The 26,831-nt window shown below is 44.0% G+C and overlaps 1 protein-coding gene across 1 annotated transcript; it reads right to left on the reverse strand.

Moving 5' to 3' along the window:
* Positions 1–5,237: 5,237 nt before the first annotated feature.
* LOC311614779 (zinc finger protein 449-like) lies at positions 5,238–22,792 on the reverse strand (the record flags this gene model as incomplete). Its single annotated transcript, XM_084869931.1, has 5 exons — positions 5,238–5,953; positions 6,222–6,320; positions 11,746–11,941; positions 13,855–14,147; positions 22,753–22,792. The coding sequence occupies 5 exons, from the start codon at positions 22,790–22,792 to the stop codon at positions 5,238–5,240; spliced, it is 1,344 nt and encodes a 447-aa protein (XP_084726057.1).
* Positions 22,793–26,831: the final 4,039 nt, after the last annotated feature.

Below are 26,831 nucleotides of genomic sequence, written 5' to 3' on the forward strand. Positions count from 1 at the left end.
CCTCTCCCTCTCCCTCTCCCTCTCCCTCTCCCTCTCCCTCTCCCCATCCATGGATATATTTTCATTTTTTAGTGCATTTTATTTTTTAATTTTATTTATTGTTTAAAGTATTACATGTAGTAGTACATATATTTCCTTTTCCCTCATTGACCTTCCCCCAGCCCCCAAACTTTAAATCTTTGTTTTTAAGTTAAATCTTTATTGTTCAAAGTATTACATATGCCCCTCCCCCTCCCATTAATCCCTTTTAGCCTGCAATGCCCTCCCCAAGCCTCCACCACCCTATTGTCTGTGCCCATGGGTTATGCATATATGAATACAAGTTCTTTGGTTGATCTCTTCCCACCCCACCCCACCCCCTGCCTTCCTTCTGAGATTCAGCTGTTCCATGGTTTTATGTCTCTGGATCTGTTTTGTTCATCAGTTTGTTTTGTTCATTAGATTCCACATATGAGTGAGATCATGTGATGTTTATATTTCTCTGACTGGTTTATTTCGCTTAACATAATAATCTCCAGGTCCCTCCATGCTGTCTCAAAGGGTAGGCGATCCTTCTTTTTTACAGCAGCATAGTATTCCATCATATAAATGCACCATAGCTTTCTTATCCACTCATCTACTAATGGGCACTTGGGCTGTTTCCAGATCTTAGCTGTTGTAAATTGTGCTGCTATGAACATAGGGGTGCACACATTCTTTCTGATTGGTGTTTTGGGTTTCTTAGGATATATTCCTAGAAGTGGGACTACTGGGTCAAATGGGAATTCTATATTTAATTTTGTGAAGAAACTCCATAGTGTTTTTCCATAATGGCTGCACTAGTCCACTGATGATAGAAAGAGTGGAAGGGAAGGTGGGGGGAGCAGGAGGGAGGGAGAGAAAGACATCAATTCGTTGCCTCCCAGATGCAGCCCTCATCTGGGCCTGGATCAACTTGTAACCCAGGTACATGCCCTTTCCCGGGAATGAACCTGAGACCCAGTGCACAGGCCAACACTCTAACTACTGAGCAACACTGGCCAGGGCTCAATCTCTCCCTGACTTCAGTGAAGTGTTGCTAGTCCAGATTATTCTTACATCACTTTCCAGCTGCTGGCTTTCCTTTCTATAGGGAACCTCCCCGGTGAGGGCCACAGCCCCAAAAGTTGTCACTAGGCTTGTCCAGAGCCTCCTTTAGTAAGAGGCAGTTTGGTCCTGGTCAGGCTCCTCCCTCAATTAGGAACCACAGTCCTTTATGGTGTTTTTTGTTGTTGTTGTTGTTTTTGTTCCTTTGTTTTTTGTCCTTTATTTTTTAAAAATTTTCTGGTGCACTGGCATGTTCTTCTCAACTATTATTACTTTATTATGGTTAGGTAGGTTTGAACCTCAGAATATGAGTTCCATGTAAGTCAGGCCCTGCACTAGGGTTTGATCTTAAAGTGTAGAGAGCAAGACAAACTTCCGTGCCAGTTTTTACAGCAGTGTGGCGATCTTGATGCCAGGTCAGGACAGGCCTTAGACTCCATGTCTAGAGGGACCAGAAGGATAAAATTTGATCCTACCCATCAAGTCTTGCTACAGCCCTCCGTGTCCCCTACAGCCAGCCAGAGGCAAAGGAATACCTCTCACTCATCTATATAACATCTCTTTCACCCATTTGTCATATAGCAGACGGCTTTCTCCTTAGTGACCTGACATGAGACTTTTTACTGTAGCTTTGTTCAGAACAACAGCAACATTTCTTGGGTGCCTTAAGGTTATTTGAAGATATGATTACCCTTGAAGAATGACATTCTTAAAAATTACGCATTAAGAATGAAAAAATTTAAAGAGCCAATCAACCACGCTCCTTAGACACAGTTTGACATGTTATTTTATAGAATAATTGTGTGTTTGGTGTCATTTTTTTTCCAGTAAATGTGAGTCTTGGTAATTTTATTTTCTATTTTTTAAAAAGTATGATTGCCCTGGCTGGTGTTACTCACAGAAGGTTTGATTCCAGGTCAAGAGGATAGGCCTGTGTTGCAGATTTGATCCCCCACAGCAGTATGGGCATGTGCAGAGGCAACCAATCAATGTTTCTCTCTCACACCAATTTTTCTCTCCCTCTCTCAGTCTCTCTCTTTCAATCTCTCTCCCTCTCTCTCTCTCTCTCTCTCTCTCTCTCTCTCACACACACACACACACACACACACACACACACACACACACCTCCGTTTCACTCTCCCTAAAATCAATGGGAAAAATAACCTCAGGTGAGGGTTAACAAAACGTTATATTATGTTTGGAACACTGAACATGATCTACCCTCCTAAAAATGTTAAGTCCAGAGAGCAGTATTGTTCAGATAGGCCCAGTGTGTACAGCAGATCTCCAGAACTGATTCCACTTGCATAATTGAAAACTTAATCCCACAGAGTAACAACTCCCCATTTACCCCACCCTTAGATACCACCATTCTACCTTGATTCTAAAGTGTGACTATGACAACTCTTTTAACAACTATATATACTTTTTAAACAACTTTCCTATACACCACACAGCAGTGTTAACTATGGCCATCATGTTGTACATTACCTCCCTAGTACTTATTTATCTTACAACTGGACGTTTGTACCTTCCTCCAATACTAACTTATACATATTAGTTTGTTAATGGACTTACTATCTTGATGAAGAATTTTCTGCTTAACTTTTAGTCTTGTCTTCCTAACCTGTGACTCTCCTGAAGCCTGAGATCCTGCCATCCTCAGCACCTATGATGCTACCTAGAACATAATGGCCATCCAAAGACTATCCAAGGAATGAATCACTGTGGGCCGGAGACAGTCTACAAGGGAGCAAACAGGGTGACAGGATTGAAACGTCCATGAGTTTAAATGGGTGACCATGGGCTTATAGGCTAAGAGGGCCCTCGTTCCCTTTTCCTGAGCTATTCCTCCAGTCTCCCAACTCAAGATGCTCAGGACACAGAGCTGGCTGTCACACACCTCCCCAACCCACGTATAGTCAGTCATCTGAGCCCCTTAATTCCTCGAGAATCCTTATCTTCTGTCTCATCTGCACACCACTGTCCTTAGCTCAGCCCACTTCCTCATCTGCAGTAGCCTTCTCACTAATCTTTCCGTCTACCATTTTTTGTCTCTCCTAATCCCCACCCAGGAGCCAGAGTAAGCTTTCTAAAATGCCTCACCAGTACTTCTCAACTGGAGTCTATGATTTTTTTGGAGTGCCGGGTGAGGTCCCAACTCTATCAGGCAGATTACTAGACCCTCCATCACCTGGCCTCTGCCTGGCACTCTAGCTTTCCCTCTAGCCAGCCTGTGCTCTTCTCATCAGGTCTTTGTAGGAGACATTCCTTCACCTGGGATGCTGTCCATAACACACTTGCTCAAATCCATGTATAGGCTGGTAAAAGCACCCTCTTAGCATCTCAATTTTTGTAAGATTCAGAGGCTGAGGACAAAATCTGAAGTGGAAAGGACCTTCCATTCTCAAGTTATCTTGAAAAAAAATTATTAAAGTTATCTTGAACCTTACCTCACATCATTTGTAAAAGAAACTAACTCCAGGTAAAATGCGATCTCAATGTGTAAGGTAAAAATAAATAAATAAATAAGACTTTAAAAATGAAAATGTAGAGCCGAAACCGGTTTGGCTCAGTGGATAGAGCGTCGGCCTGCGAACTGAAAGGTCCCGGGTTTGATTCTGGTCAAGGACATGTACCTTGATTGCGGGCATATCCCCAGTGGGGGGTGTGCAGGAGGCACCTGATCGATGATTCTCTCTCATCGATGTTTCTAACTCTCTGTCCCTCTCTCTTCCTCTCTGTAAAAAATCAATAAAATAAAATAGAATTTAAAAAAATGAAAATGTAGAAATAGGTTCATGATCGTGGGGTAGACAGGACATTTCTTCACCAGAATTCAAACAGCACTAATAATAAAGGGGGAAGTAATGAGTTGAACTGTGTAACACTAGGACTATTATCTTCATCAAGGGACACCAGTAAGTCAGTGAAACCAGAAGCCAAGGAGTGGGAAGAGATATTTGTGGTACATTTCATCAGTATTTGGAGAAGGTGAATAGCTACCAGTATAAACCGATGGCACAACCATTTCTCTCCTAGGGTTCTAGGGAGTACCTACAAATGGAACCCTTAGCCTCCACAGTCATCAGACACCAGTCTTCAAGAAGATCTAAATAAACTTTAAAGCAGACATAGAATGAACCAAATTTATTAATAACTTTGCATTGTAACCAAAAATTCACAGTAAATTATCAACAATGTTCAACTCTTGGGGCAAAAAGGAAATAAAATGAAAAGTGTAATAACAAATAATTATAAAATCACAAACAGAACATTGAATACATTTTGTGGCATGTGATCCAAGCTAGGCTTAAAGTTTGTAGCATTCAATGCTTTCATCATTCCAGAGAGCAAAGAAAGAAAACACGGAATTTACAGGAAGTTCGTTCGGAGTAGGGTCTCCACCCTTCTATAAGCCGCTCAATATTCCTAGTACTTGTGTGGTAGGTACTGTTCTCTGCCCTTCCCAGTGCTTTATGATTTGGACATCTTCCCTTGTCCCTATCCTTTGGAAGTGCTCCACATTTCAGAAATGGGCTGTGTTCAAGGCTCAAATGATGCATAAACATAGCAGTGGGGGCACAGGGGATTCTGACATGTAGTGTGAGTGGGAGTCAAGGCAAGTGCTAGTAGGCCCTGTCAGGAAAGCTTCCGCATGGTGCTCCAACTACAAGTCAGTGGCAATCAAACAGGAACAGCATAGCCATTTCCATGTGACTGAACTATTGAACAGATACAGGTCAATTGGGCACTTCCCCATCTACTGGAATACTGACCCCAAATCAAAAGGAATGCCAGCATTGATATACTCCTCACTGAAACTGATATGGTGGTTGGCTGGGCACAAAGACATTGTCATCATAAAGATTAAACAAAACTTGCCTAGACAGAAAACAGTCATGTCTGGAACAGTGGAAAGAGTCAGTGAATATGTATGTGCCTTGGAAGGTGGGTTTTAAACACAGCAAAATACAAAGCTGTTCTAATGCATAAGCTCAAACAAAACTGTTCTTCCAAGACAGCCTAGTGCAAGTAAAGCTTTGGTAGATTTGTGTCACTTTGCTTAGGAACTGTTTCCCTCAACAAATTCTCAAAAAATTCTTCTCTAAAGTGCATATTAAAGTGTGCTTCCTTATGATGCTTGTAGGACAATTGGTGCACTACTATGGCTACTCCCTGGAATGTTTTCTTGAATGAAAAACAAGGCTGCATCTCCGCCTATAGCTTTTCCCACAATACTCGCAGGTAAATGGTCTCTCTGCAGAGTGTGACGCAGAGTGCAAATTAAGGTCCCTTTGGCGTCTAAATGTTTTCCCACAACTCTGGCATTTATGGGGTTTTCCATTTGTGTGGATTTTGAGGTGTTGTATAAATTGTTTTCTATGACAAAATTGCAACTTGCACTCGGGGCAAGTGGATACTTCCTGGCTAGCAGAGGTTCTCTGGTGTTCTGTGAGGTGTGCCAACTGAGTGAAGCGCTTCTCACACACGCTGCATTTATAGGGTGCCTCTCTTGTGTGAACTCGAAGATGCCTTCGCAGGTTTGACCTACGAAGGAATCTTTTCCCACAGTCAGCGCACTCATGAGGGAGCTTTCCTGAGTGAATTTTCAGGTGCCCCTTAAAGACCTTTTCGGAAAGAAAATCTTTCCCACACTGAATACATCGGTATGCTTTCTTTGGGGCACTGTCACTGTTTTGTGCATGGCCACTGGGGTTGAGAGGTTCTTCCTGGTTGGACCCCTCAACGCTCTCTCCTGGAAAAGGATTCTGATCACAGAGAGGCTGTGTGTGGTCTCCTAGTAGCTGCTCAGCGGGATTTCCCAGTAGGAAGTATAGCTCTTCGACGTCTTCTGGAAAATTGGCATCAAGAAGCACATTTCTGTCTGAAGAAACAGAAAATAGATACAGACTCTCCAGTCTTTTCAGCTCTGACACATTTTCTCTCCCAATATCAAAATGAAGACTGTGAACAGAAATCGCAGATGTCACCATGTTCCAAGAGGAATGGACAGCTAGTGACTGAGGAGAGTTATACTCAATGCTGCTGGGAAGATACAAACTTCCAAGTGCCATCCCAAACCGTGTTACCCTGGGAATGAAGATTAATTGTTCTTTTGTTTCTTCCCGCGCATTGCATGAACCCTCACTTACCTAGGTTGAAGTCAAAAAATTCCCTTTTTTCTACTTCCTTGCAGTCCTGTAGTTCTTGCTCACAAGGCTCTTGGAGTACAGGCTTTGGCGACAGGTATTCTAGCCATAGGAGAGATGAGAGGAAGGGTAGTTTGAGTCAACACAGGTTTCTCCAGAGTCCAGGTCTGTTCTCAGACACAGAGCCTCTCAAGATCTGCCTACTATCTTCTCAGCGTTGCTTCACTAGGAGCCTCTGACAAGCCCTTTGTGTTTGTTGTGCCTTTTCCTTTTTCAGGATGCCAGTAAGAACAAGACCCAAATGGCAGGGTGCAGGTGGGAGGGGAGGGATTCCATTGTGCTCAGTTCCAAGATATTTTCCTCCAGTATATGGAAGGGAAGTGAATCAATTCTAGTGTGAAGTCAATGCACTGAGTGAGTTCCACATCTGTTTTGAGAATGGAATTATGTAGGTGAGGGCCAGAACATGAATTCAATCTTTCTAAAGAGTTACCCTATTAAAACTGACAAGCACTGTCTTATTGACAGCCAAGCAAAAAGAGAGACAGGCCAAAGTGTGGGGGTAAGGAATGGTACCTGGAGTAATTTTAGTAAGAGAAATTCCAATTAAAATGGCAACTGAAGTAGGTCAGCAACAGCAAAAATAATCTGTATATGTTTGATTCAGTACAAGTCTAGAAGTCAATTCTCTGGAAACTAACCAAAATAATCATCAAAAAAGTGCTTCTCACTGTCAATCTAAGGACAACCAGAAGATGTTTCTACACTCACTCTTCTCCTGGGTCTTACCACTGTCCCCCTCAGTGAGAGCTGCTGTGGCTCATGCCTCTATCCTCACACTTCCTCGGCTTTGTTCAAGTTTACTGATCTACAATAAACTTCCAAGGTTGAAAATGGTTCATTTCAGATTGAAATAGAAGGATATCCTATATAATAAAAGGCTAATATGCAAATTGACCAAAGGGAAGAACAAGCCATCGCTATGATGCATACTGAGCACCAGGTGGCAGATGCTCAACACAGGAGCTGCCCCCTGGTGGTCAGTGCACTCCCACATGGGCAGCATCACTCAGCTGGCCTCAAGGTGGGGAGTGGAGTGCTGTGGCAGGAGCCTCTCCCACCTCTTTAGTGACTGCTGGCTTAGGCAATGGGGAGCCAGCCTAAGCAGACAGTTGGACATCCACTGAGGGCTCCTGGACTGAGTGGCCACAGGTCTGGCTGAGGAGGCCCCTCCCCCCTGGGGTGCATACATTTCGTGTACCAGGCCTCTAGTATTTCAATATTAGGGTTTGTAACATGGCATGAGCAAGTTAGTTTGACTAATGTTAATTTGACATTGTATCAAAGCATAGGACATTGACTAAAATACCTTATTTCTACTTTCACAGTGAAAATAATTTAAAATGCAGCTCTTCTTTTCGTTCATGCTTGCATCTCAAAGGTAAGCACAGAATGAGAAGGTAGGAGCACAGGTCAAATGAAACTGGAGGTCGTGCATCAGAGAAGAGATGCTGTCAAGTGAGAGTGTGAGCGGTCTGAAAAGTGGGGGTGGACAGCAGCACAGCCTTAGGGTGCCAGAAACTTGGAGGCCCAGAATATACCCAGTAACAGAGACTTGAAACCAGTTCAGAATGGCAGGATGTGTTCACATGGTGATTCCCATACTGTACATAGAGCATAGAGTTGATATCCTTCAGGCTGTAGACTTCATCACATGAAACCAACTCAGGCACCTGCCCCTCAGGTGAAAGGCAGTCAAAGAAGAGACTAGGCAAGGACTAAAGCAGCCCTGGAGGCAGACTCTAGCACCCATGAGAACACAGCCAGGAGTAGCATTACCAGGCAGTTGTCTCATGGACTTACTATCAGCCAGCCGCTCCTGTCTGTGCAGCACCCAACCAAAGAGGACTGAGAGCTGTCACCTTACTTCCTCTCCCAGCATAGTACTCCCTGGGGACAGCTTTCAAAGAGGCTGGCCCAAATTGAGCTCCTTGGTAGTTGTTAACCTCATGCACTTTGTCACTGTCTACCACCTCACCCCATTCCCAACCCTCCCTTGTAACATTCAGATCTTTGAGGATCAGGTGCCCTCAACCTCCACTGTCCGGACTCTCAAAGCCCTGCTCCCAGCACTAGTTTACATTCCCCAACCTATGCTCACAGGCCATGCCAGCTAGGGGCACTAGCCATCCCCCTTTCATCCATGTCACGCTCTTCTGACCTCAGTTCCCATCTTTACTTATACATTCAATAAAATATTGTCACAAATGCTGAATGGACTGGACACTGATTCAAAAGACTTTCACAGATATCAGCCCTCCTTCTGTATGCCAACACATGGAAATAGCCACGGCACTCATCACAAGGCAAGTCTGTAAGTGAAGGCAAGCAGACATTAGTACTCATATGCTGTGGTCAGAGGGTAAATTGGTACAATAATTTTGGAGGCCATTTGACCATATCGATTAAAGTTTTAGATGGATATGCCCCCTAATCAATCATACCTGATCTGGATATTTGTTCTGCTGACACATGCCCATGGAAAGATGCTGAGTGTTTGAGAGCTTGTCCCCAGGGCATTTTGGTCAAGAGTGACTATCAGTCAGAAGTCATGCTTTGATGCCTACTTCTGCTGGCAGGGCTCCTCTCTGCCCTCAAAGACCATAGTAACCACCTCAGAAGTTTTGCTGGAAATGAGCCCAAGGTCATGAAGGAGCACTCTAGGCTTTGGGCCCTGGGTTGTTCATTTCTTCACTCCCACCTGGGACTCAGTACTCAAAAGCCTGCAGGTGTCAAACTAAAACTCTCACACACCCAATTATTTAAAAACTAGTGGCCCAGTGCATAAAATTTGTGCAGGGGAAGGGGTTTCCCTCAGCCCGTTCTGCACCCTCTCCAATCTGGGATCTGTTGGTGGATGTCTGACTGCTGATTTAGGCCCAAATATTGGGCCTAAACTGGCAATCGACCATCCCTCTCACAATCAGGGACCACTGTCTTATATCCACTCACCTTCCTGATTGCCCCCTAACTGCTCCCCTGCCAGCCTGATTGACCCCGAACTATTCCCTTGCTGGCCTGATTGCCCCCAACTGCCCTCCCCTGCTGACCTGATCACCCCCGAGGCTTTTTTTTTTATTTTTAGCATTGATTAGCCCCCAGAAACAGATGTTTAGCCACTTAGAGTCAGCCTCCTATGCATAGCTCAGAAAATATCACCCCACAACTGCTAGCCACTGAAAAGATGTTAGCCTTGTAGTTATGGGGCCCCCAACTGCTGCTGCCCTTTGCAACTCCCTGACCCATAGACTCCCAGTGTGCTTCTGGGCTATGACCTCACCAAAACAGGCAAGCCAGCCCTCTGAGCTCTTACTGCCTGGAAAGTTCCCTTGTTTTCCTCTCCTTTAGGCCCCTGACTTCCTCCACAAGCACACCTGACAGAGTTGCCCAACAAAGCTTGTGTGTGCTACTGCCACCTCCTGGTCACATTGTCTTCCTAGATCAGCCCTCAGATCACTTGGGCCCTGTACAAGTGTTAAGGAGGATGAGATTTTGGTGACCAGGAGGTACAAATGGAGACCTCCCAGTCCATAGGACAAAGCATATTATAGCACATTAAACAGTGATGAGAAAGGGGTACTTTCCTTTCCTCCTAATGGATATATTTTACTTGTTATATCATTCTCTTTTTTCCTTGTTTGGTATACTAGTACTGGAATTTCCTGTACTTTGGAGACTGAAGTATGCAAATAAAGAGCAATAGTACTTCTCAGCATCATATGTGACATCTGACACTGTTGCTAAGAGAAGAAAATTCACACATGTAATGGTAACTCATCTGCAGAAAGATGTATAACTCAACACCACTTGCTAGGCTCTGCCACTTATTGCAGGCATACACACAGAAATACAGATGTTTTAAAAAACTTGTTAACAGATCAGAGATGTAGGTAAGGTAAAGTCTGGAATATAAATGGCAATACTTTATATAGTCTGGCTTTGACCTTAATATCTGTATATCCTTTGGGCTTTTTCCTCCTGGTCACCTCTATGGAAAAGAAGACACAGTTCATGTCTCTACATCACCAGCACTTACTAGAGCCAGCTACAAAATTTGGAACCTGGACAAACTGAATAAGTGCAGAAAATGAGACAAATTCATGACTAATCCACACTGTGACGTTATGAGTTGAATTCTATGCTGGTGGTGGCAGTGCACACATCACATGTGGTCCTACTCTTAGGCCTGGAATGGACCAAGCCATCCTTTCCAAGGAGAGGGCAGAGCCTCACATGTGTCCTTCTCCATTGCCTGTCAGACACTCAGAGCAGAGAGATGGCACTTGGAATGGAAATCACAAAAGAGAAGGAAAACCATAGGCAAGCACCACAGCTAGAATTTCTATTGCTTTCAAGAGCAAATGGGTCCAAGTGTCAAGGATATCCATTCTCATGAACTTAGGACATGGGAAAGCAAGGAACCCTAGCAAGGTACTCTCAAGTTTAACCAATTTTTCAAATTCCTACATAACTATGTTTTCTAATATGATATCTCCCAGGGTCTGCCCAGAGAACCTTGTGCTTTATTACTCTATCAAGTCCTGGAAAGACCTCGACCACCCTCCAGACATCCATGAAGTTCTATGAGGCTTTCTTCCCCTGGACTTCCTCACTCTGAACTAACTCTTTGTATTGTATTGTCTGGAGCAGTGGCTCTCAAAAGGTAGTATGTACAGCACACACCTGGAGCTCCTGTTAAAAATGCACCAAAGGAGCTGAAGCATGTTTGGCTCAGTGGATAGAACGTTCGTCTCCAGACTCAATGGTCCCAGGTTCAATTCAGGTCAAGGGCATGTACCTTGGTTGCGGACACATCCCCAGTGGGGGTGTGCAAGAGGCAGCTGTTGGATGTTTCTCTTTCATCAATTTTCTAACTCTATCCCTCTCCCTTTTTCTCTGTAAAAAATCAATAATATATATATATTTTTTTAAATGCACAGAAGGTGATCCTGATATGGAGGATCCGCTTACCATTCCTGGAGAAACACTGGTCTAGGTTTTTATGGGTAAGAAATGTATTCCTTTTACTGCAGCAACAATTAAATCCTCTTATAGGATCTGATGTGAGCATATTAAAAAGTATCATGTTTGAATGGGACTCTTATGCCATAATTACAACTGAGGCCCATGGGACCCACAACACCACAGATTCCACTGATAAAAATTGACTGGGGAAATTAATCTCTATTCATATCACACATACTCCCCTCAATTTCCTTGATAATATTCTTGGTCAAAGACTGCTTCTTGGGTGGGCTCATTATCTTAAGAGATTTTGAATCCTGTTCCTCTAACAATGGGCATTGTGGGCAGCTATTCCCCGAGGGATGCTTCCTACTACTACTACTATTTATAAGAGCCATCAATTTTCATCCATTATTCAGTGTTTCTAACCAACCCCACCCCTGGAGAGCTCCTGAGCTCTCAAAAGAGAAATCAAGGAAAAGAAATAAAACCTTTGCCTTACCAAGAGGGTCCAGAAAGGGCTGGTCTTCTCCAGCAGCGCCGTAGCATAGCTCCTCTGGGATCCACAAATCTTCCAGTGGGTTTTCGGGAACAGTTCCCATTGCTTGGAATGGGGGGACCTCCAGGTGGATATTTGGTATCATGTCTGCTATTCCAACTACTGCTGGATCTTCCAACGGCTTTTCCTGACTATCAATCTGGAGGAAATGCCAGAACCCATCAATCTAAAATCTATCTAGACCAGCAGTGCCCAGTAGCAATATAATGCAAGCCACCCAAGTCATTAAAAATGTTCCTGTGGTCATATGAAAAATAAAATAAGTAGATAACATCAATCTTAATAATATGCATTATTTAAACCAGTATGCCTAAAATATCATAATTTCGTAATGTAATCAGTATAAGGAATTATTAATGAGGCATTTCACCTACTTTATTGTCCACCCTAAGTCTTCTGAATTGGGTGTGCATTTTATACTTACTGTATATCCCAATTTGGACCAGCCACATTTCTAGTGCTCAAGACCCACCCTAGGCAGGCCACAGAAAGAAAATAGTCTCTCGTAGAAAGCCAGACAAGGAGACACAGAAAGGAAGGGAAACCATAAACGCATTCCATCCTGGAGGCAGGAAACTTTGGAAGAGTCCTTCCTACAGGCTAACTGCAGAGCCCCATCGATACCCAAGACTCCAGTGCCCCTAATGCCCAACAAGAAGTACTTCCTTCCATCTCCAAAGATGCTGCCCTGTGCTCAGCTATCATATGTCCCCAAAACGTTTTACTGGCTGGTTCTGTTCACAGGACAGGGTCACCGTTACCAGGAGATGTTTTGGAAATGATGGCAGGTGGTGGCTCACAGAATTAGTGGGCAGAGACGGAAGTATAGATAATGCACAGTGCAGAATTCTACTGTGCTCCACCTACCTTCAAATATTCCTGTAGGTAAAAAGAATCTGTCAAGAACCTCACACTGTTGGTCACAACATATTTTTGCAAATGTTAGCATGACTTGAATTTTCTGGGAAAACACTCTTTTGGAAATCAAAGTAATGGTGATGTAAAGTACAGCAAAGGAAATATAGTCCATAATATTGTAATAACTATGTAAGGTGCCATGTGGGTACTGGCAATATAAGTGGGAACACTTTGTAAAGTACATGGTTATCTAACCATTATGCTCTACATCTGAAACTAATACAAAACAATATTGAAAACAAAATTTAACTTTGGGTGATGGGTACACAATGCAATATACTTACCATGCATGTATCATAGATATGTACACTTGAAACCTATATGACCTTATTGACAAGTCATTCAATAAATATAATTTACATAAAATAAATTTTTTAAAAACAAGACTATACTACTATTTAGTCAGATTCGTCAATTTTCCCCCTTTGGAAAATCATACAATAACGAGGAGCACTGTTCATTGTGTTTAAGCTGGATTCACTTTATTAACTGCCTGTCATCTTCACAGTGTGTCTGTGCAGAGAGGCAAGCATCTGACTACTTCATCAGATATTCTGATGTGCTCAAGCCCAGACATGTGGGCACTGAAAAGTTTTTTAGTTTATAATAAACTACCTACCTATTCCTTTCTATTTCTTCTTGATGCCACTTGACTCAGATTTGGCCAACTTAGTTTGCAAAGATCATACTGTAAATATGATCATATAGTAAATATTTTAGTCTTTGTGTACCACATTCCTTCTTCCTCTTTTTTTTTTAAATAGTGCTTTAACTGGTCATATCCATTATTAGCTTAGGAGTATACAAAACATGCTGTGGGTGGATCTGGTCTCTAGGTCCGAAAGCATAACACCAGTGTTTTTGATGAATAACTGTTAAGTAGGTTATGTTATCTATGAATTTCATTTAAGTATGTTTACTGGGACATTAGAAAATATTTGTTACAGAGGGGAAGTGGCTAAGATGAGGTTGGAAACCACTGATCCATATGTTTTCTCCAGCAGAAGAGACATGAAAAGGACTGTGCAGAAGTTTGGGGCAGAAGAATGACACAGAGACAAATGACAGATCCAATCCCACCTGCCTCTGATACCTTTTTGGTCTAGTTACCCAGATGCCAAAGTCTTTTCTCACCTTTTCCTCTGTTGTCTCAGGTTCCATCTGTATTTCTTCTAGGAGTGACAGAATTCTTTCTGTACTCTCGCGGCATCGTTCTGTCACCCGGGTATCTAGCTCCTGGGGCATAACTGGAAAATATTGTTCCAAAGTTAGAAGCTTCACCATTTGTTCCTTAGAACACATATTTGGCTTCAGCCATTCCGAACAAAGCTCCAGGAGTTTGTTGAAAACATCAGGAGGTCTGGCTGTTTCTTTGTACTGGAACTGCTGGAAGCGCTGAAGGAAGAATTCAATGTCTTTATCATACTCTAGGATTCAAGGAGGCATGGATTGCAGAACCCAAGACAATCATCATTGCTGCCTTCCCACAGTGTACAATTTACCTGCTGTCTGAATTCTCAGGTTCCAATGTGTTTCTTTGTGTGTTTCCTGGGGGTAGACACCTACTGCTGAGGAAAGTGCAAATGAGAGAAGCAGCATTGCTTATCAAAGGGAATCCTTATCTTCCTTAAATGCTTGCTTTTTAGCAAAGCCCTAAAGTAGTAGATTATATTCTTTTGGGTAATTTTAAGAATCTGACAAAAATGTTAAAAGGTCCCCTTGGAGTGCCTCAGTGGTTGAAGTGGCTCAGTGACTGAGTGTCCACTTATGAACCAGGAGGTCATGGTTCAATTCCCAGTCGGGGTACATGCCCAGATTGTGGGCTTGATGTTGGCGAAATTGGAGAGATACATGCAATAAAAATGAAGCTAGACCACCTTATTACACCATATATAAGAATAAATTCCAAATGGATTAAACATTTAAATGTAAGACTCAAAATCTTAAAACTACGACAAGAAAGCATAGTAAAATCTTGGACATTTCTCTTAGGAATATATTTTCTGATATAGTTCCTAGGAGAGGGAAACCCAAAGAAAAAATAAACAAATGGAACTACATCAAACTAAGAAGTATTTACACAGCAAGGAAAACCTTCAACAAAAAAGAAAAGACAGTCTACTGAACGTGGAAAGATATTCCCCAGTGATATATTTGATAAAGGGTTAATTCTCAAATTTTATGTTAAAAACACAAGCATGCTCTGCAAAGACAGCAATTTATCAATCTCTCATTTTTCTTTATTTCAGTTATGTATAGTTGAGCCAACATCATTAGGAACCTCATATGCATTCCCAGGGTTTTTCTCATGACAAACACCAAAATAATAACAAATCATCCAATTAAAAATATACGGAGGACCTTAATAGAGACTTCTTCAAAGAGGACATACAGATTATAAACAGAAAAAGTGCTCAACGTCATAAATCATCAGAGAAATGCAAATTAAAACCTCGATAAGATATCACCTTATACCTGTCAGAATGGCTATTATCAATAAATCAACAAACAATGCATGTTGGTGAGGCTATGGAGAAAAGGGAAGCCTTGTGCACTGTTGGTGCAAATGCAGATTGGTGCACACATTATGGAAAACAGTATGGGAATTTCACAAAAAGTTAAAAATGGAATTGCCTTATGATACAGCAGTTCCACATATGGGTATATATCCGAAGAAATCCAAAACACTCATTTGAAAGACTATATGCACCACTATGTTCATTGCAGCATTATATATAATTGTCAAGATATGGAAGGCACCCATGTGCACATCAATAGAATAATGGATACAAAATTTGGTGGTTCACCCTGGCTGCTGTGGCTCAGTTGGTAGGGTGTCATCCTGCATATGAAAGGTTGCTTGTTCAATTCCACATCAGGGCACATGCTAGGGTTGTGGGCTTGAGCCCAGGTTAGGGAGTGTGCATGAGGCAGCCGATCAATGTTGTGCACTCCCACTCCCGTCCCTATCTTCTCCCTTCCTTTCTCTCTCTAAAAGAAAAAAAAATCAGTGAACTATTCTTTAATAAAAAAGTGGTGGTACATATGTATAATTGAATATTATTCAGCCATAAAATGAAGAAAATGTTACCATTTGCATGGGTGGACCTAGAGGGTATTATGCTAAGTGAAATAAGTCTGTAAGAGAAAGACAAATACCATATGATTTTACTTATGTGAACATCAAAAGAACAATATAAACAAACAAAATACAAACTCATAGAAACAGAGAACAGACTCATGTTTTCCAGACAGGAGGCAGTTTGTGGGGCTGGGTGAAAAACGTGAAGGGATTAAGAAGTACAGATGGTAGTTACAAAATAATCACAGAGATTGAACTACAGCATAAGAAATATAGTCAATAATATTTCAATAACTGTGTATGGTACTAAATGGGTACTGGAAATTTCGGGAAGGGACACTTTCTAAAATATGTGATTGTCTAATTACTATGCTCTGCAATGGAAAGTAATACAAAACTATGTTGAATGCAAACTGTAAAAAGGAAAATGAACCTATGTTAAAAATGCAAATGCAATGATTTGAATAAAAGTGATCTTGTCAAAAAAAATCTATTTGGATGAAAATGTTAGACAAATTGTTCAAAAATCACTCACATTGCCAGAAATATACTTATTTATATGTAGGAAAAGTTTTGACAAATTGTGAGACATCTTAAAATATAAAGCAACAACAACAAAATCTGATTAAAGCAATGGACTCACTTGCCAGAAAATTACTCACACATTTCCAATTCTGAATCCAATTTCCAAAAAGTTTATAAAATGTCCAAACTGATCCATAAAACTGCTATCCAATATGGCAGGCACTAGAGCCAGTGGATATTTTCATTGAAATTTATTAAAATATCACATTGCCTGGCTGGCGTAGCTCGGTGGTTGAACATCAACCTATGAACCAGGAGGTCATGCTTTGATTCCTGGTTAGAGCATATATATACCTGAGCTACAGGCTCAATCCCCACTGTGGGATCAATGATTATTTCTCATCACTAATATTTCTATCTCCCTCTCCCTTCCTCTCTGAAATCAATAATAAAAAGTATATTTAGATAAAATAAAATAGCATATCATCCCTAGCTACATTGCAGGAGTAATACTTATTATACTACCCTGTTTCCCCGAAAATAAAACAGTGTCTTATATTAATTTTTTATCCCAAAGTTGCGCTAGGTCTTATTTTCAGGGGATTTCTTATCTTTCCATGTGCTAGGTCTTATTTTTGGAGGATGTCTTATTTTCGGGGAAACACGGTAGTGAGTAAACCTAAAAGTTCACATAGCTTTTATTAACCCTCAGTCACCTGCAGTTATGTATGTCTTAGCAAGAAGCATGTTCTGCAAAGACAGCAATTTATCAATCTCTCATTTTTCTTTATTTCAGTTATGTATAGTTGAGCCAACATCATTAGGAACCTCATATGCATTCCCAGGGTTTTTCTCATGACAAAAACACACTGCCCAAAGCAGGCCATCAGGATCTGGTCTGCATTAATAATGAAGGACAGTTATCATGTTCAGCACACTAACTACCACACACATATATCCTATCTAATAAAGAGAGAATATGCTAATTGACCACCACTCCATCACAAAGATGGCTGCACCCACAGCTGAGGCCAAGTTCCCATAAGGAGCCTTAATGAGCAATCAGCAGGGACCTGAGGCTACACCCTCCCTGTCTCCCATGGGGCTTGTCAGGGGACCTCAGGCTGAGCCCCTGACCCTGGCATCAGGCTGGGGGACCTCAGGCCGCACCCCCCGCCCCAGTGCCAGGCCTGGGGACCTAAGGCCACGCCCTCCACCTGGCAGGGCTTGATGGGGGACTTGAGGCTGCACCCCTTTCCCGATGCTGGACCAGGGGACCTGAGGCTGTGCATCCTTCCCTCTCCCCCCGACTGGCAGGGCTTGATGGGGGACCTCAGGCCATGCATCCCACCCAGCAGGGCTTGACAAGGGGTCTTAGGCTGTGTCCCCCACCTGGCAGGGCTTGATGAAGGCATGCCCCTGCCCTGGTCTGGGCTGGGGAACCTAAGGCTACGCCCCCTGCCCAGCAGGGCTTGACAAAGGTGGGACTGGCCAGGTATGGATCTAGCCCAATGGGGGTGGGGGATCCGGCTGGGTCTGGGTCTCATGCAATTTTGAGGTGCATGTGGGTGAGCAGGTACTTGACTCTGGGTCCCATGTTGTGCCCCAGACTCTGACAGGAGTTAAATATACATTTAACTAATTTTCTTTCATCTCTGACACTTCTATTCTAGAGAAAGAGCAAATAGCAATGTTAAAATTATTTCTTCTAATTAATCCCTTTTTAATGTGCATGAATTTCGTGCACAGGGTCACTAGTATACGTATTAGTTCATTTAGCCCTCACCTAATGTTAGAAAGTGAGTACTGGTTTTATGTCCTGAATACAGATTAGGGCACTGAGGCTTGAGGCTTCGGAGAACTGAATAACATGTCCCAGAACCCATAGCAAATGCCAGAGGGAAATGGTGATGAGGTTAGAAATTTAGCCTCCTGCAGTGCTCAGGTCTAAAAATATGCATACTTGCCGAAACCGGTTTGGCTCAGTGGTAGAGCGTTGATCTGTGGACTGAAAGGTCCCAGGCAGGTTCGATTCCGGTCAGAGGCATGTACGTTGGTTGTGGGCACATCCCCGGTAGGGGTGTGCAGGAGGCAGCTGGTTGATGTTTCTCTCTCATCGATGTTTCTAGCTCTCTATCTCTCTCCTTTCTTCTCTGTAAAAAAATCAATAAAATATATATTTTTAAAAAATTAAAAAAAATAAAAATATGCATACTAGATCTAATAAATGAATTTGGAAAAGTAGCAGGATACAAAAAGTGAAATAAAATTATCAAGTAAAATAATAAAATAAATTTTAAAAATAAAATAAAAACATCCAAATGTTCGTAGTGAAATCTCTGAGGTGGCATAGGCCAGCGTTTTTCAACCGCTGTTCGCGGCACACTAGTGTGCCGCGAGATGTTGCCTGGTGTGCCGTAGGTGCAGACAAGACAAGAATTTTATAATTTTTCACTATTTTGTTTACTTAATATTTCATAATAAAGTAATTATAAAATACTTTCTTTGTGTTTATTTGATTCCTATTCAAGAGAATTACTTTATATATAGTCAATATAGGCACAGAGTTAAATTTTTTAACATTTTCTAATGGTGGTGTGCCTCGTGATTTTTTTCATGAAACAAGTGTGCCTTTGCCCAAAAAAGGTTGAAAAACACTGGCATAGGCAGTCGCAGTACCTTTGTATTTGCCCACACAGCTCGAGATCAAGAAAAATAAAAATACTCACAACTCTCTTCCTGCCCAGTCATAAAAAACTTCACTCTGTTCCCATCTCATCCCTGTGCTAGTTTCTTAAATGACACCCAGTAACTCTCTTTGTAACATCTGCTTTCAAAAATGCTTTTGGAGTATCCAATTTCTTGAAAAGTGAACAACAGTATGCCTGGCACAGAGACAGCTCTTGTCCAGAGAACTACTTGTTAGAAAGCTTCTATTCCCCACCCTGCCAGTCTAGGCACCTAAGGGGAACCCTAACGATTTAGTCTGGGGACCCACCTTTCATGTACATCAGCCTCACAGCTGGGCAGCTCTTCCCTTACTGACCCAAACCTTATACCAGGTCTCCCACGGAATTGACCCTCCGGTTTCCCTCCTTCGGCCCTTCCAGATGAAAACTTCACTTCCCCACAGGCCTGATGCCTTTTGTCCAAACCCTCCGGAATGAGCCCGTGCTCACAGTCCAGTGATTAGTGTGCGGAGCCCTAGCGGGTTTGGCTCAGAGAATAGAGCATTGGCCTATGGACTGAAAGGACCCGTTTTTATTATAATTTGGTCAAGGGCGCCTCCACTGAAGGCTTCTCCCTGGCGAGGGCCCCGATCCTGGTGCCTGCAGGAGATAACCAATCCATGTGTTTCTCTCACATCAATATTTCTCTCTTACTTTCAGTCTCTTCCACTTTCTAAAAATCAATGAGAAGAAGGAGGAGGAGGAGGAGGAGGAGGAAGAAGAGGAGGAGGAGAGAGGCCCTGGGAGTCTTGAAAAGAGAACCCTAGGGGAAAGGATAGGAGGACGAGTCCCAAACATTCGAAAAGCCGGTTTAAAATGCGAGGCCAGCCCTTGGCGGTGTGGCTCAGGTGCTTGGGGACCTCCCTTGCACCAAATGGTCGCCAGTTCCATTCTGGCCCTTTGCTGGCTCAATTCCCCACTAGGGGGCGCGCGGGAGGCAGCCGATGGGTGGCCAGCTGGCACATGGATCTCTATCCCTCTCCCTTCCTCCCTCTAACAATAAAGTATTTGAAACATAAAGTAAAACAAACAAACAAACAAATAAAGTGGGACGCCTGTGGCAAGCGCCCAGCATAGTGCTCTCTCTGGCAGCAAAGATGTCTGGGTTCTGGGGGAAGGGGGTGCGCCTCGAGCCCTGGGGAGCCCTGGTGGGGGAGGGCCGCCTGGAGCCCTGGGGGAGCCGGGCAGCCTCTGGCTGAAGAGATTTCGGACCCGCTGCCCTCTTTAGTCCGGCTCCAGCACCACGTGGACTTCTGGGTGCGAAGGAGGCGCTGCTCCCTCCATTTTGTCTCGGATCCATTTTCTCTGATCAGCAGGGAGGGGGCCTTGCCAGGGAGAAGCCTGCAATGGAGGTGCCCTTGACCAAATTAAAAACGAGTCCTTTCAGTTCACAGGCCAATGCTCTATTCTCTGAGCCAAATCGGCTTGGGCTCCCGCAGCTCCCCCATTTCCCACCCGGGTTAAGGGGTGTGTGTGTGTTTGTGGGGGGAGGGGGGGAGGGGGCTCCCGCCATGTCTCCAGATCCGCCCCTCCCCCGCCCGTGAGGGACCTCAGCTCTTGTCTCCAGCCCCGTCCTTCGCATCCCGCACGCGAGGGATCTAAACCCATGAGGGACCTCAGCCCGTGCCTCCAGCCCCCTCCGTGGTGTCAGCTCCAGTTCAGGGTGAGGGGCGTGGGCCTGCGGCTCCTTCCATCTTCTCTTTTATGGGCGGGAAGGGTCTGGTGCGCCCCCTCCTTCCCATCCATCCCGCTCCGGGTGGTGGTCTGGGGCGTGTGCCATCTCTGTCCACATCCCCCACCCGGGAAGGCACGGCGCCCCCGTCGTCGTCATTTCCCGCCTCTGTTTAAGGGACGGCGCCCCCGCCCCCCCCCCCCCCATTTCCAGCCTGTTTAGATGGAGGAGGGAATGGAGGAGGGAATGGAGGTGGGAACGGAGGAGGGTATGGAGGTGGGAATGGAGGAGGGAATGGAGGAGGGAATGGAGGTGGGAATGGAGGAGGGAATGGAGGAGGGAATGGAGGAGGGAATGGAGGTGGGAATGGAGGTGGGAATGGAGGAGGGAGTGGAGGTGGGAATGGAGGAGAGAATGGAGGTGGGAATGGAGGAGGGAATGGAGGTGGGAATGGAGGAGGGAATGGAGGTGGAATGGAGGAGGGAATGGAGGAGGGAATGGAGGTGGAATGGAGGAGGGAATGGAGGAGGGAATGGAGGAGAGAATGGAGGTGGGAATGGAGGAGGGAATGGATGAGGGAATGGAGGAGGGAATGGAGGAGGGAATGGAGGTGGGAATGGAGGAAGGAATGGAGGAGGGAGTGGAGGAGGGAGTGGAGGAGGGAATGGAGGAGGGAATGGAAGAGGGAATGGAGGAGGGAATGGAGGTGGGAATGGAGGAGGGAATGGAGGAGGGAATGGAGGTGGGAATGGAGGTGGGCGTGGGCCGCCGCTGGGTCCCGCACCCCGTCGCCGTGAGCGGCCAGAACCCGGTGTCCCCGACGCCCTCTTTCACCTCCAGCTCCCGGTTAGGGTCCAGGACGTGTGCCGTCCCTCTTTCCTCATCCCCCGCCCCTGACAGGACGGCAATGCCCTGTCAGTGACAGGATGGTAACTGGGGCCGCCCCGCCCCTGAAGGGTCTGTAATTCCGGCCGCACCGGCCGGTGAAGGGACCGTCATCTCCTGCCCGTGACGGGAAGGCAATCCCCTGCCTGTGAGGAGACAGTAACTGGGGCCACACCGCCCGCACCTCCTTCACGTCCCCCTCCACACGCCCCGACTTTGAAAGGCGCCCAAGCCCATTGGCTCGCCGCCCCCTCCATTCCTGGCTGTCGGAGGAGGGAGGGGACAGGAGGCGCCCGCCGCTCCTGCCATTCCCGCGCCCGCGCTGCGGAACCAGACAGCGTGCCACTGACTTTCCCATGCTCCTAAGGATCGCGCCCCGCGCCTCTTCCTGCCCTGCGGCCAGGACGGCGCTCCCCGCGACGGAGCTGTGGGAGCGGGAGCGTCCTAGCCCAGCCAGTCCGCTCCACACACCATGGAGTCGTCCCCACCCCGTCCCCACCCCGGCTCCCACCCCAGCTCCCACCCCCACCCCGCCCCGACCCTAGGGACTCACTGCTGCCCACACCCGCCACTGTGCTCCCGGCAGGTTCTGGTGCTGCTGTCCTAGGTGCTAGGGTCCGTCCAGCTGGGCTTCGCCACCACCGACTGTGTGCCACCTGCAGGCAGCCCGGGAGCACCCTGAAGGCAGACCGGCGCCCCCTGCAGGCAGACGGCGCCCCCTGCAGTCAGAGCGGCGCCCCCTGCAGGCAGACGGCGCTCTCAGTGGCGGGGGCGCAGCCTGCGGGGTCTCTGAGGCTGCCCCTGGCGGGCTGGGCGCGGTCCCCAGGGAGCAGCAGGTCCGGGTGGGACGCTTGTCAACTTCCTGTGGCTCAGGCCGGATTCCTACCCTCCGACGCAGGAGATTCCCAGAGCTGGTGCAAAACTCCGGTTTCTGACACAGAATGTCGGCCTCCGGACCGAAGGGTACCGGGTTCGATTCCGGTCCAGGCACCTGCCCGGGTTCTGGGCTCTGGCCCCAGTAGGGGGCGTGCAGGAGGCAGCCAATCAGTGGTTCTCTCTCATCATGAATGTTGCTATCTCTCCCTTTCCTCTCTGAAACCAATAAGAATATTTAAAGAACAACAACTCAGATTTCTCACCCGCATGTACCCCCAAACCCTGAGCTCCTGACACTCGCATTACGGACATTTTAATAAGTGTTTCTCCGATTTGACTGGCCAGTTGTGGTTCTAAAATGTGCGTTTTGACCCTTTGGAGTTTATGAAACACGGGAGACCTCAAACTTGAGAGAAATAATGAACCAGGTAGGATTACTAAATTATTAAAAATGTTTAAATGTCTCAAAAAAATGTAGTGACCACGTGAATCAGCAATTTCACTCCCTAGTACATAGACCGTATATCCAAGACAACTCAAAACATGTCCACGCAAGCAATCGTGCACAAATATGCATGTCAACTTTATTAATAAGAGCCAAACAGAGCCCTAGTCGGTTTGGCTCAGAAGTTAGAGCGTCAGCCCGAGGAATGAAGGGTCTTTGGTTCGATCCTGGTCAAGGGCAAGTACCTCCATTGCAGGCTCGACCCCTGGTCGCCAGCAGCAGGCAATCAATCCATATGCCTCTCTCATATTAAAGTTTCTCTTTCTGTCTTTCCCCACTCCCCGCCCCCCCCCCCGCACTCTCTTTCAAAAAATAAAATCAGTAGTGAGGATTAACACACACACACACACACACACACACACACACACACACACACGCACGCATGCGCACCAGCGCCCGCGCGCGCACACACCAGAGGAAACAACACGAATGTCCATCCATTGATTATTGGATAAACAAAGTGGTATATCCGTGCAATGGGGGAGTATTCAGCCGTGTAAAAGAATGAAGTAGTGACGCCTTCTGCCACAGATATTTTGAAAACAGTGTGCTAACTGAAAGAAGCCAGTCACAAAGCTGTACACTGCAGGACTCCATGTGTGGGAAATGTACGAAATAAGCAAACCCATTGAGCCCAAACTGAGATTTGCGGTTGCCAGGGCTCGTGGTGTTGGGGATGATAGTGATGATTGCTGAGGGGTATCTTTTCTTCTGAAATAGGTAGTGATGGTACGTGGTTGCTGAGCTTTATGAATATACTAAAATCACAAGATTTTACATTTTAGAGAGCGATATTTATGGTATGTTTATTTTTCTCGCAATAAATACATTAAATCACCTGGAGATTAGTTGGCCCTCTTTCTAAAAGTACCTCCACTGTTTCAACATATCCTGTTTTAAATTTGTTTAGTTTTATTTTTTCTAACTATAGTTGCTATACAATCTTATATTAGTTGTATTAGTTCAGGTGTACAATATAGTACATCAACATATATTTATACCTTACAGTGTCATCACCCCACGAGTTCTAGTAATCATCTGTCACTCTGTACACTAATAAAAATATTATAGACTATATTCTCCTACCTCTTTCCCCCCTTCTGCACACCTCCTCGCTTTTGGTTGCCATTCTTTTGGTCTGTTTTTTTTATGAGTCTATTTTTGTTTTATTTTCTTTGCTTGTTTTAGTTTTTTAGATTCCGCATGTAAGTGGAACCATAAGGTATTTGTCTTTGCCTGCCGAGCTTATTTCACTTAGCACAGTGCCCTCCAGGTTTGTCTGTGTTGTTGCTAATGGCAAGATTTCATTCTTTTTTTATCGCTGCAAAATATTCCTGTGTGTGTTTGTTTGTGTGTGTGTGTGTGTGTGTGTGTGTGTGTGTGTGTTGCATTTTCTTTATGCACTTATCTTTGATGGATACCTAGTCTGTTTCCATATATTGGCTGTTGTAAATAATTCTGCAATGAACATAAAAGTACATTTATCTTTTTGAATTAGTGTCTTTCTTTTTTTTTATCATTCAAAAAATCTTTTTATTAAGAGATTATAGGGGACAAAGATGCTTCTTCATAAGCTTCAAAATTCTTTCCAAAATATTGTTTTCAAAATTGATCTGAGAGATAGCAGAAATAAAGTTTGAGGATTACATTTATTGGTTTTGAATGTAATGTACTTATCCTAGATAAAAAGATGTTATTTTGTGGATTCATTATTAACTAATGAGTGGCCCAATGCACAAAATTCATGCACATTAAAAGGGAATTAATTAGAGAAAATATTTTAATATTACTACTTGCCCTTTCTCTATAACAGAAGAGTGAGAGCTGAAAGAAAATTAGTAAAATATATATTAAAATGTTTCTCCTGTCAGAGTCTGGGGAGAGTTGAGGGACACAGAGTCAAGTCCCTGCCTACCTGTGCACACCTCAAAATCCTGTGAGACCCAGACCCAGTTGGTCCCATCCCTGGGTAATTTACTCTTTTTGATGCAATTGTCAACATATTACTGCTTTGACTAGAAAACTCTGCTTTCCCCTTGATCATCTCAGATTAACTTGTAGGTGCTTTTGCCTCTACTCTGAAGACTTCCCTGGCCTGATATTAGGAAGTCAGCAGCTCCAGGAGCCCACAGTTTTCTGTGTGTAACTTTTGTGACATGGTCCCATCATTAGTCCATATATTCCTTTGTCTCAGATACCAGAGATTGACTGTGAGATAGCTGCCTTCAGGGTCCTTACAGTGCCTGCTGGTCGTGGTGATAGCCCAGTATCTTTCTTGCTCAACCTGAGATTTGCACATATCTACTATTTGTTCTATCAATATGTTCACCAATCCTTATCTAGCTATGATCTGGTTCACTAATATATTGGTTAGCATGTACCAGTAATTTGGGTCATTCTGTCCTCTGTCAGTCAAGATGTTCTGTGTACCATGCCTGTAAGAACTATATTTTTAGGTGTAAGCTAAGGAAAAATGTAGAAATGTATTTATTATTTAGATATTATAAACCCTTTGCTAGCAACTTGTTTTTAAGGAGGTCTTTTTCTTCTCTGTTATTTGGCATCGTTTTTTCATCATGGTTCAAACTTTCTGCACTTCTCCTGAACCATTCAGCTTAGAGATGCTGTGGGATTTTTCGTTTGTTTTAATTTATACTATTTACTTACTTTTGAATAGAAGTCACTTTTTTTTACAGAATCAAACTGAGACAGTCTAGTCCTCTAGGGATCCAGGCTGTCGTGCCATTTTTAGCAGAGTGACATCATAATCTACCATCATTGTTAACCATCCTTATAATAATTTATTTAGGCAAAAGTATTGATGGATGCAAAAATCATTGGGTGAAAGAATGTACGAAAATAAGGCATTTACACATTCTTTTTAAAAAATATATATTTTATTGATTTTTTACAGAGAGGAAGAGAGAGGGATAGAGAGTAGAAACATCGATGAGAGAGATACATCAATCAGCTGCCTCCTGCACACCCCCCACTGGGGATGTGCCCGCAACCAAGGTACATGCCCTTGACCGGAATCGAACCTGGGTCCCTTCAGTCCGCAGGCCGACGCTCTATCCACTGAGCCAAACCAGTCTTGGCGGCATTTACACATTCTAAGATTATTTATTTATTATAAAGAGGAAATTCTCCATTAATTACAATAGAGAAATCTTGAGACACTTTAATGTTTAACTTCAGTCTAATAATGAAGAAAACTTGGACAAATTAAATATAGAGACATTCTGCTTGAAATGAACTTTTCAAAAACATTACCCTTTTGTAAGAAAACAAACAAGAAATGTGTGGATATATTCTAAATAAAATTAGACTATGGAAATATGAAAAGTAAATGTATAATCTTTGATTAGAAACAAGGTACAAAGAATGGCATTGGGTTAATTGAGGATTTTTATGGACTGATAGTAGAATGCTAATTCTAAAAACTATGAGAGAGAGAGAGAGAGAGAGAGAGAGAGAGAGAGAGAGAGAGAATGACCAAGTGTAGTAAAGTTTTAAAAATTCTTTAATCTAGGTAAATGTTTTATGGGTGTTCATTGTACTATTATCTCAACTTTTCTGTTGGTTTGAAAGCTTTAAAACGAAAAGTTGGAGGGGAAACCAGGGCATGCAGAAAACAGATACAGGTGAGAAGTGAGTTCATCCCGCATATAACTTCCTGTTAGCTTTGGGATCACCTTAGCTCTACACTGGGCTATGAACTCTGGAAAATGACTCATGCTTTTTTAAAAATAGAAACAGACTCATAGATACAGAGAACAGACTGACAACTGTTAGAGGGGAGGGGAGTTGGGGGCCTGGGTGAAAAAAAGTGGAAAA

The sequence above is a fragment of the Pipistrellus hanaki genome (genome assembly GCF_964339955.1).
Source record: "Pipistrellus hanaki genome assembly, chromosome: X".
Lineage (NCBI taxonomy): Eukaryota > Metazoa > Chordata > Mammalia > Chiroptera > Vespertilionidae > Pipistrellus > Pipistrellus hanaki.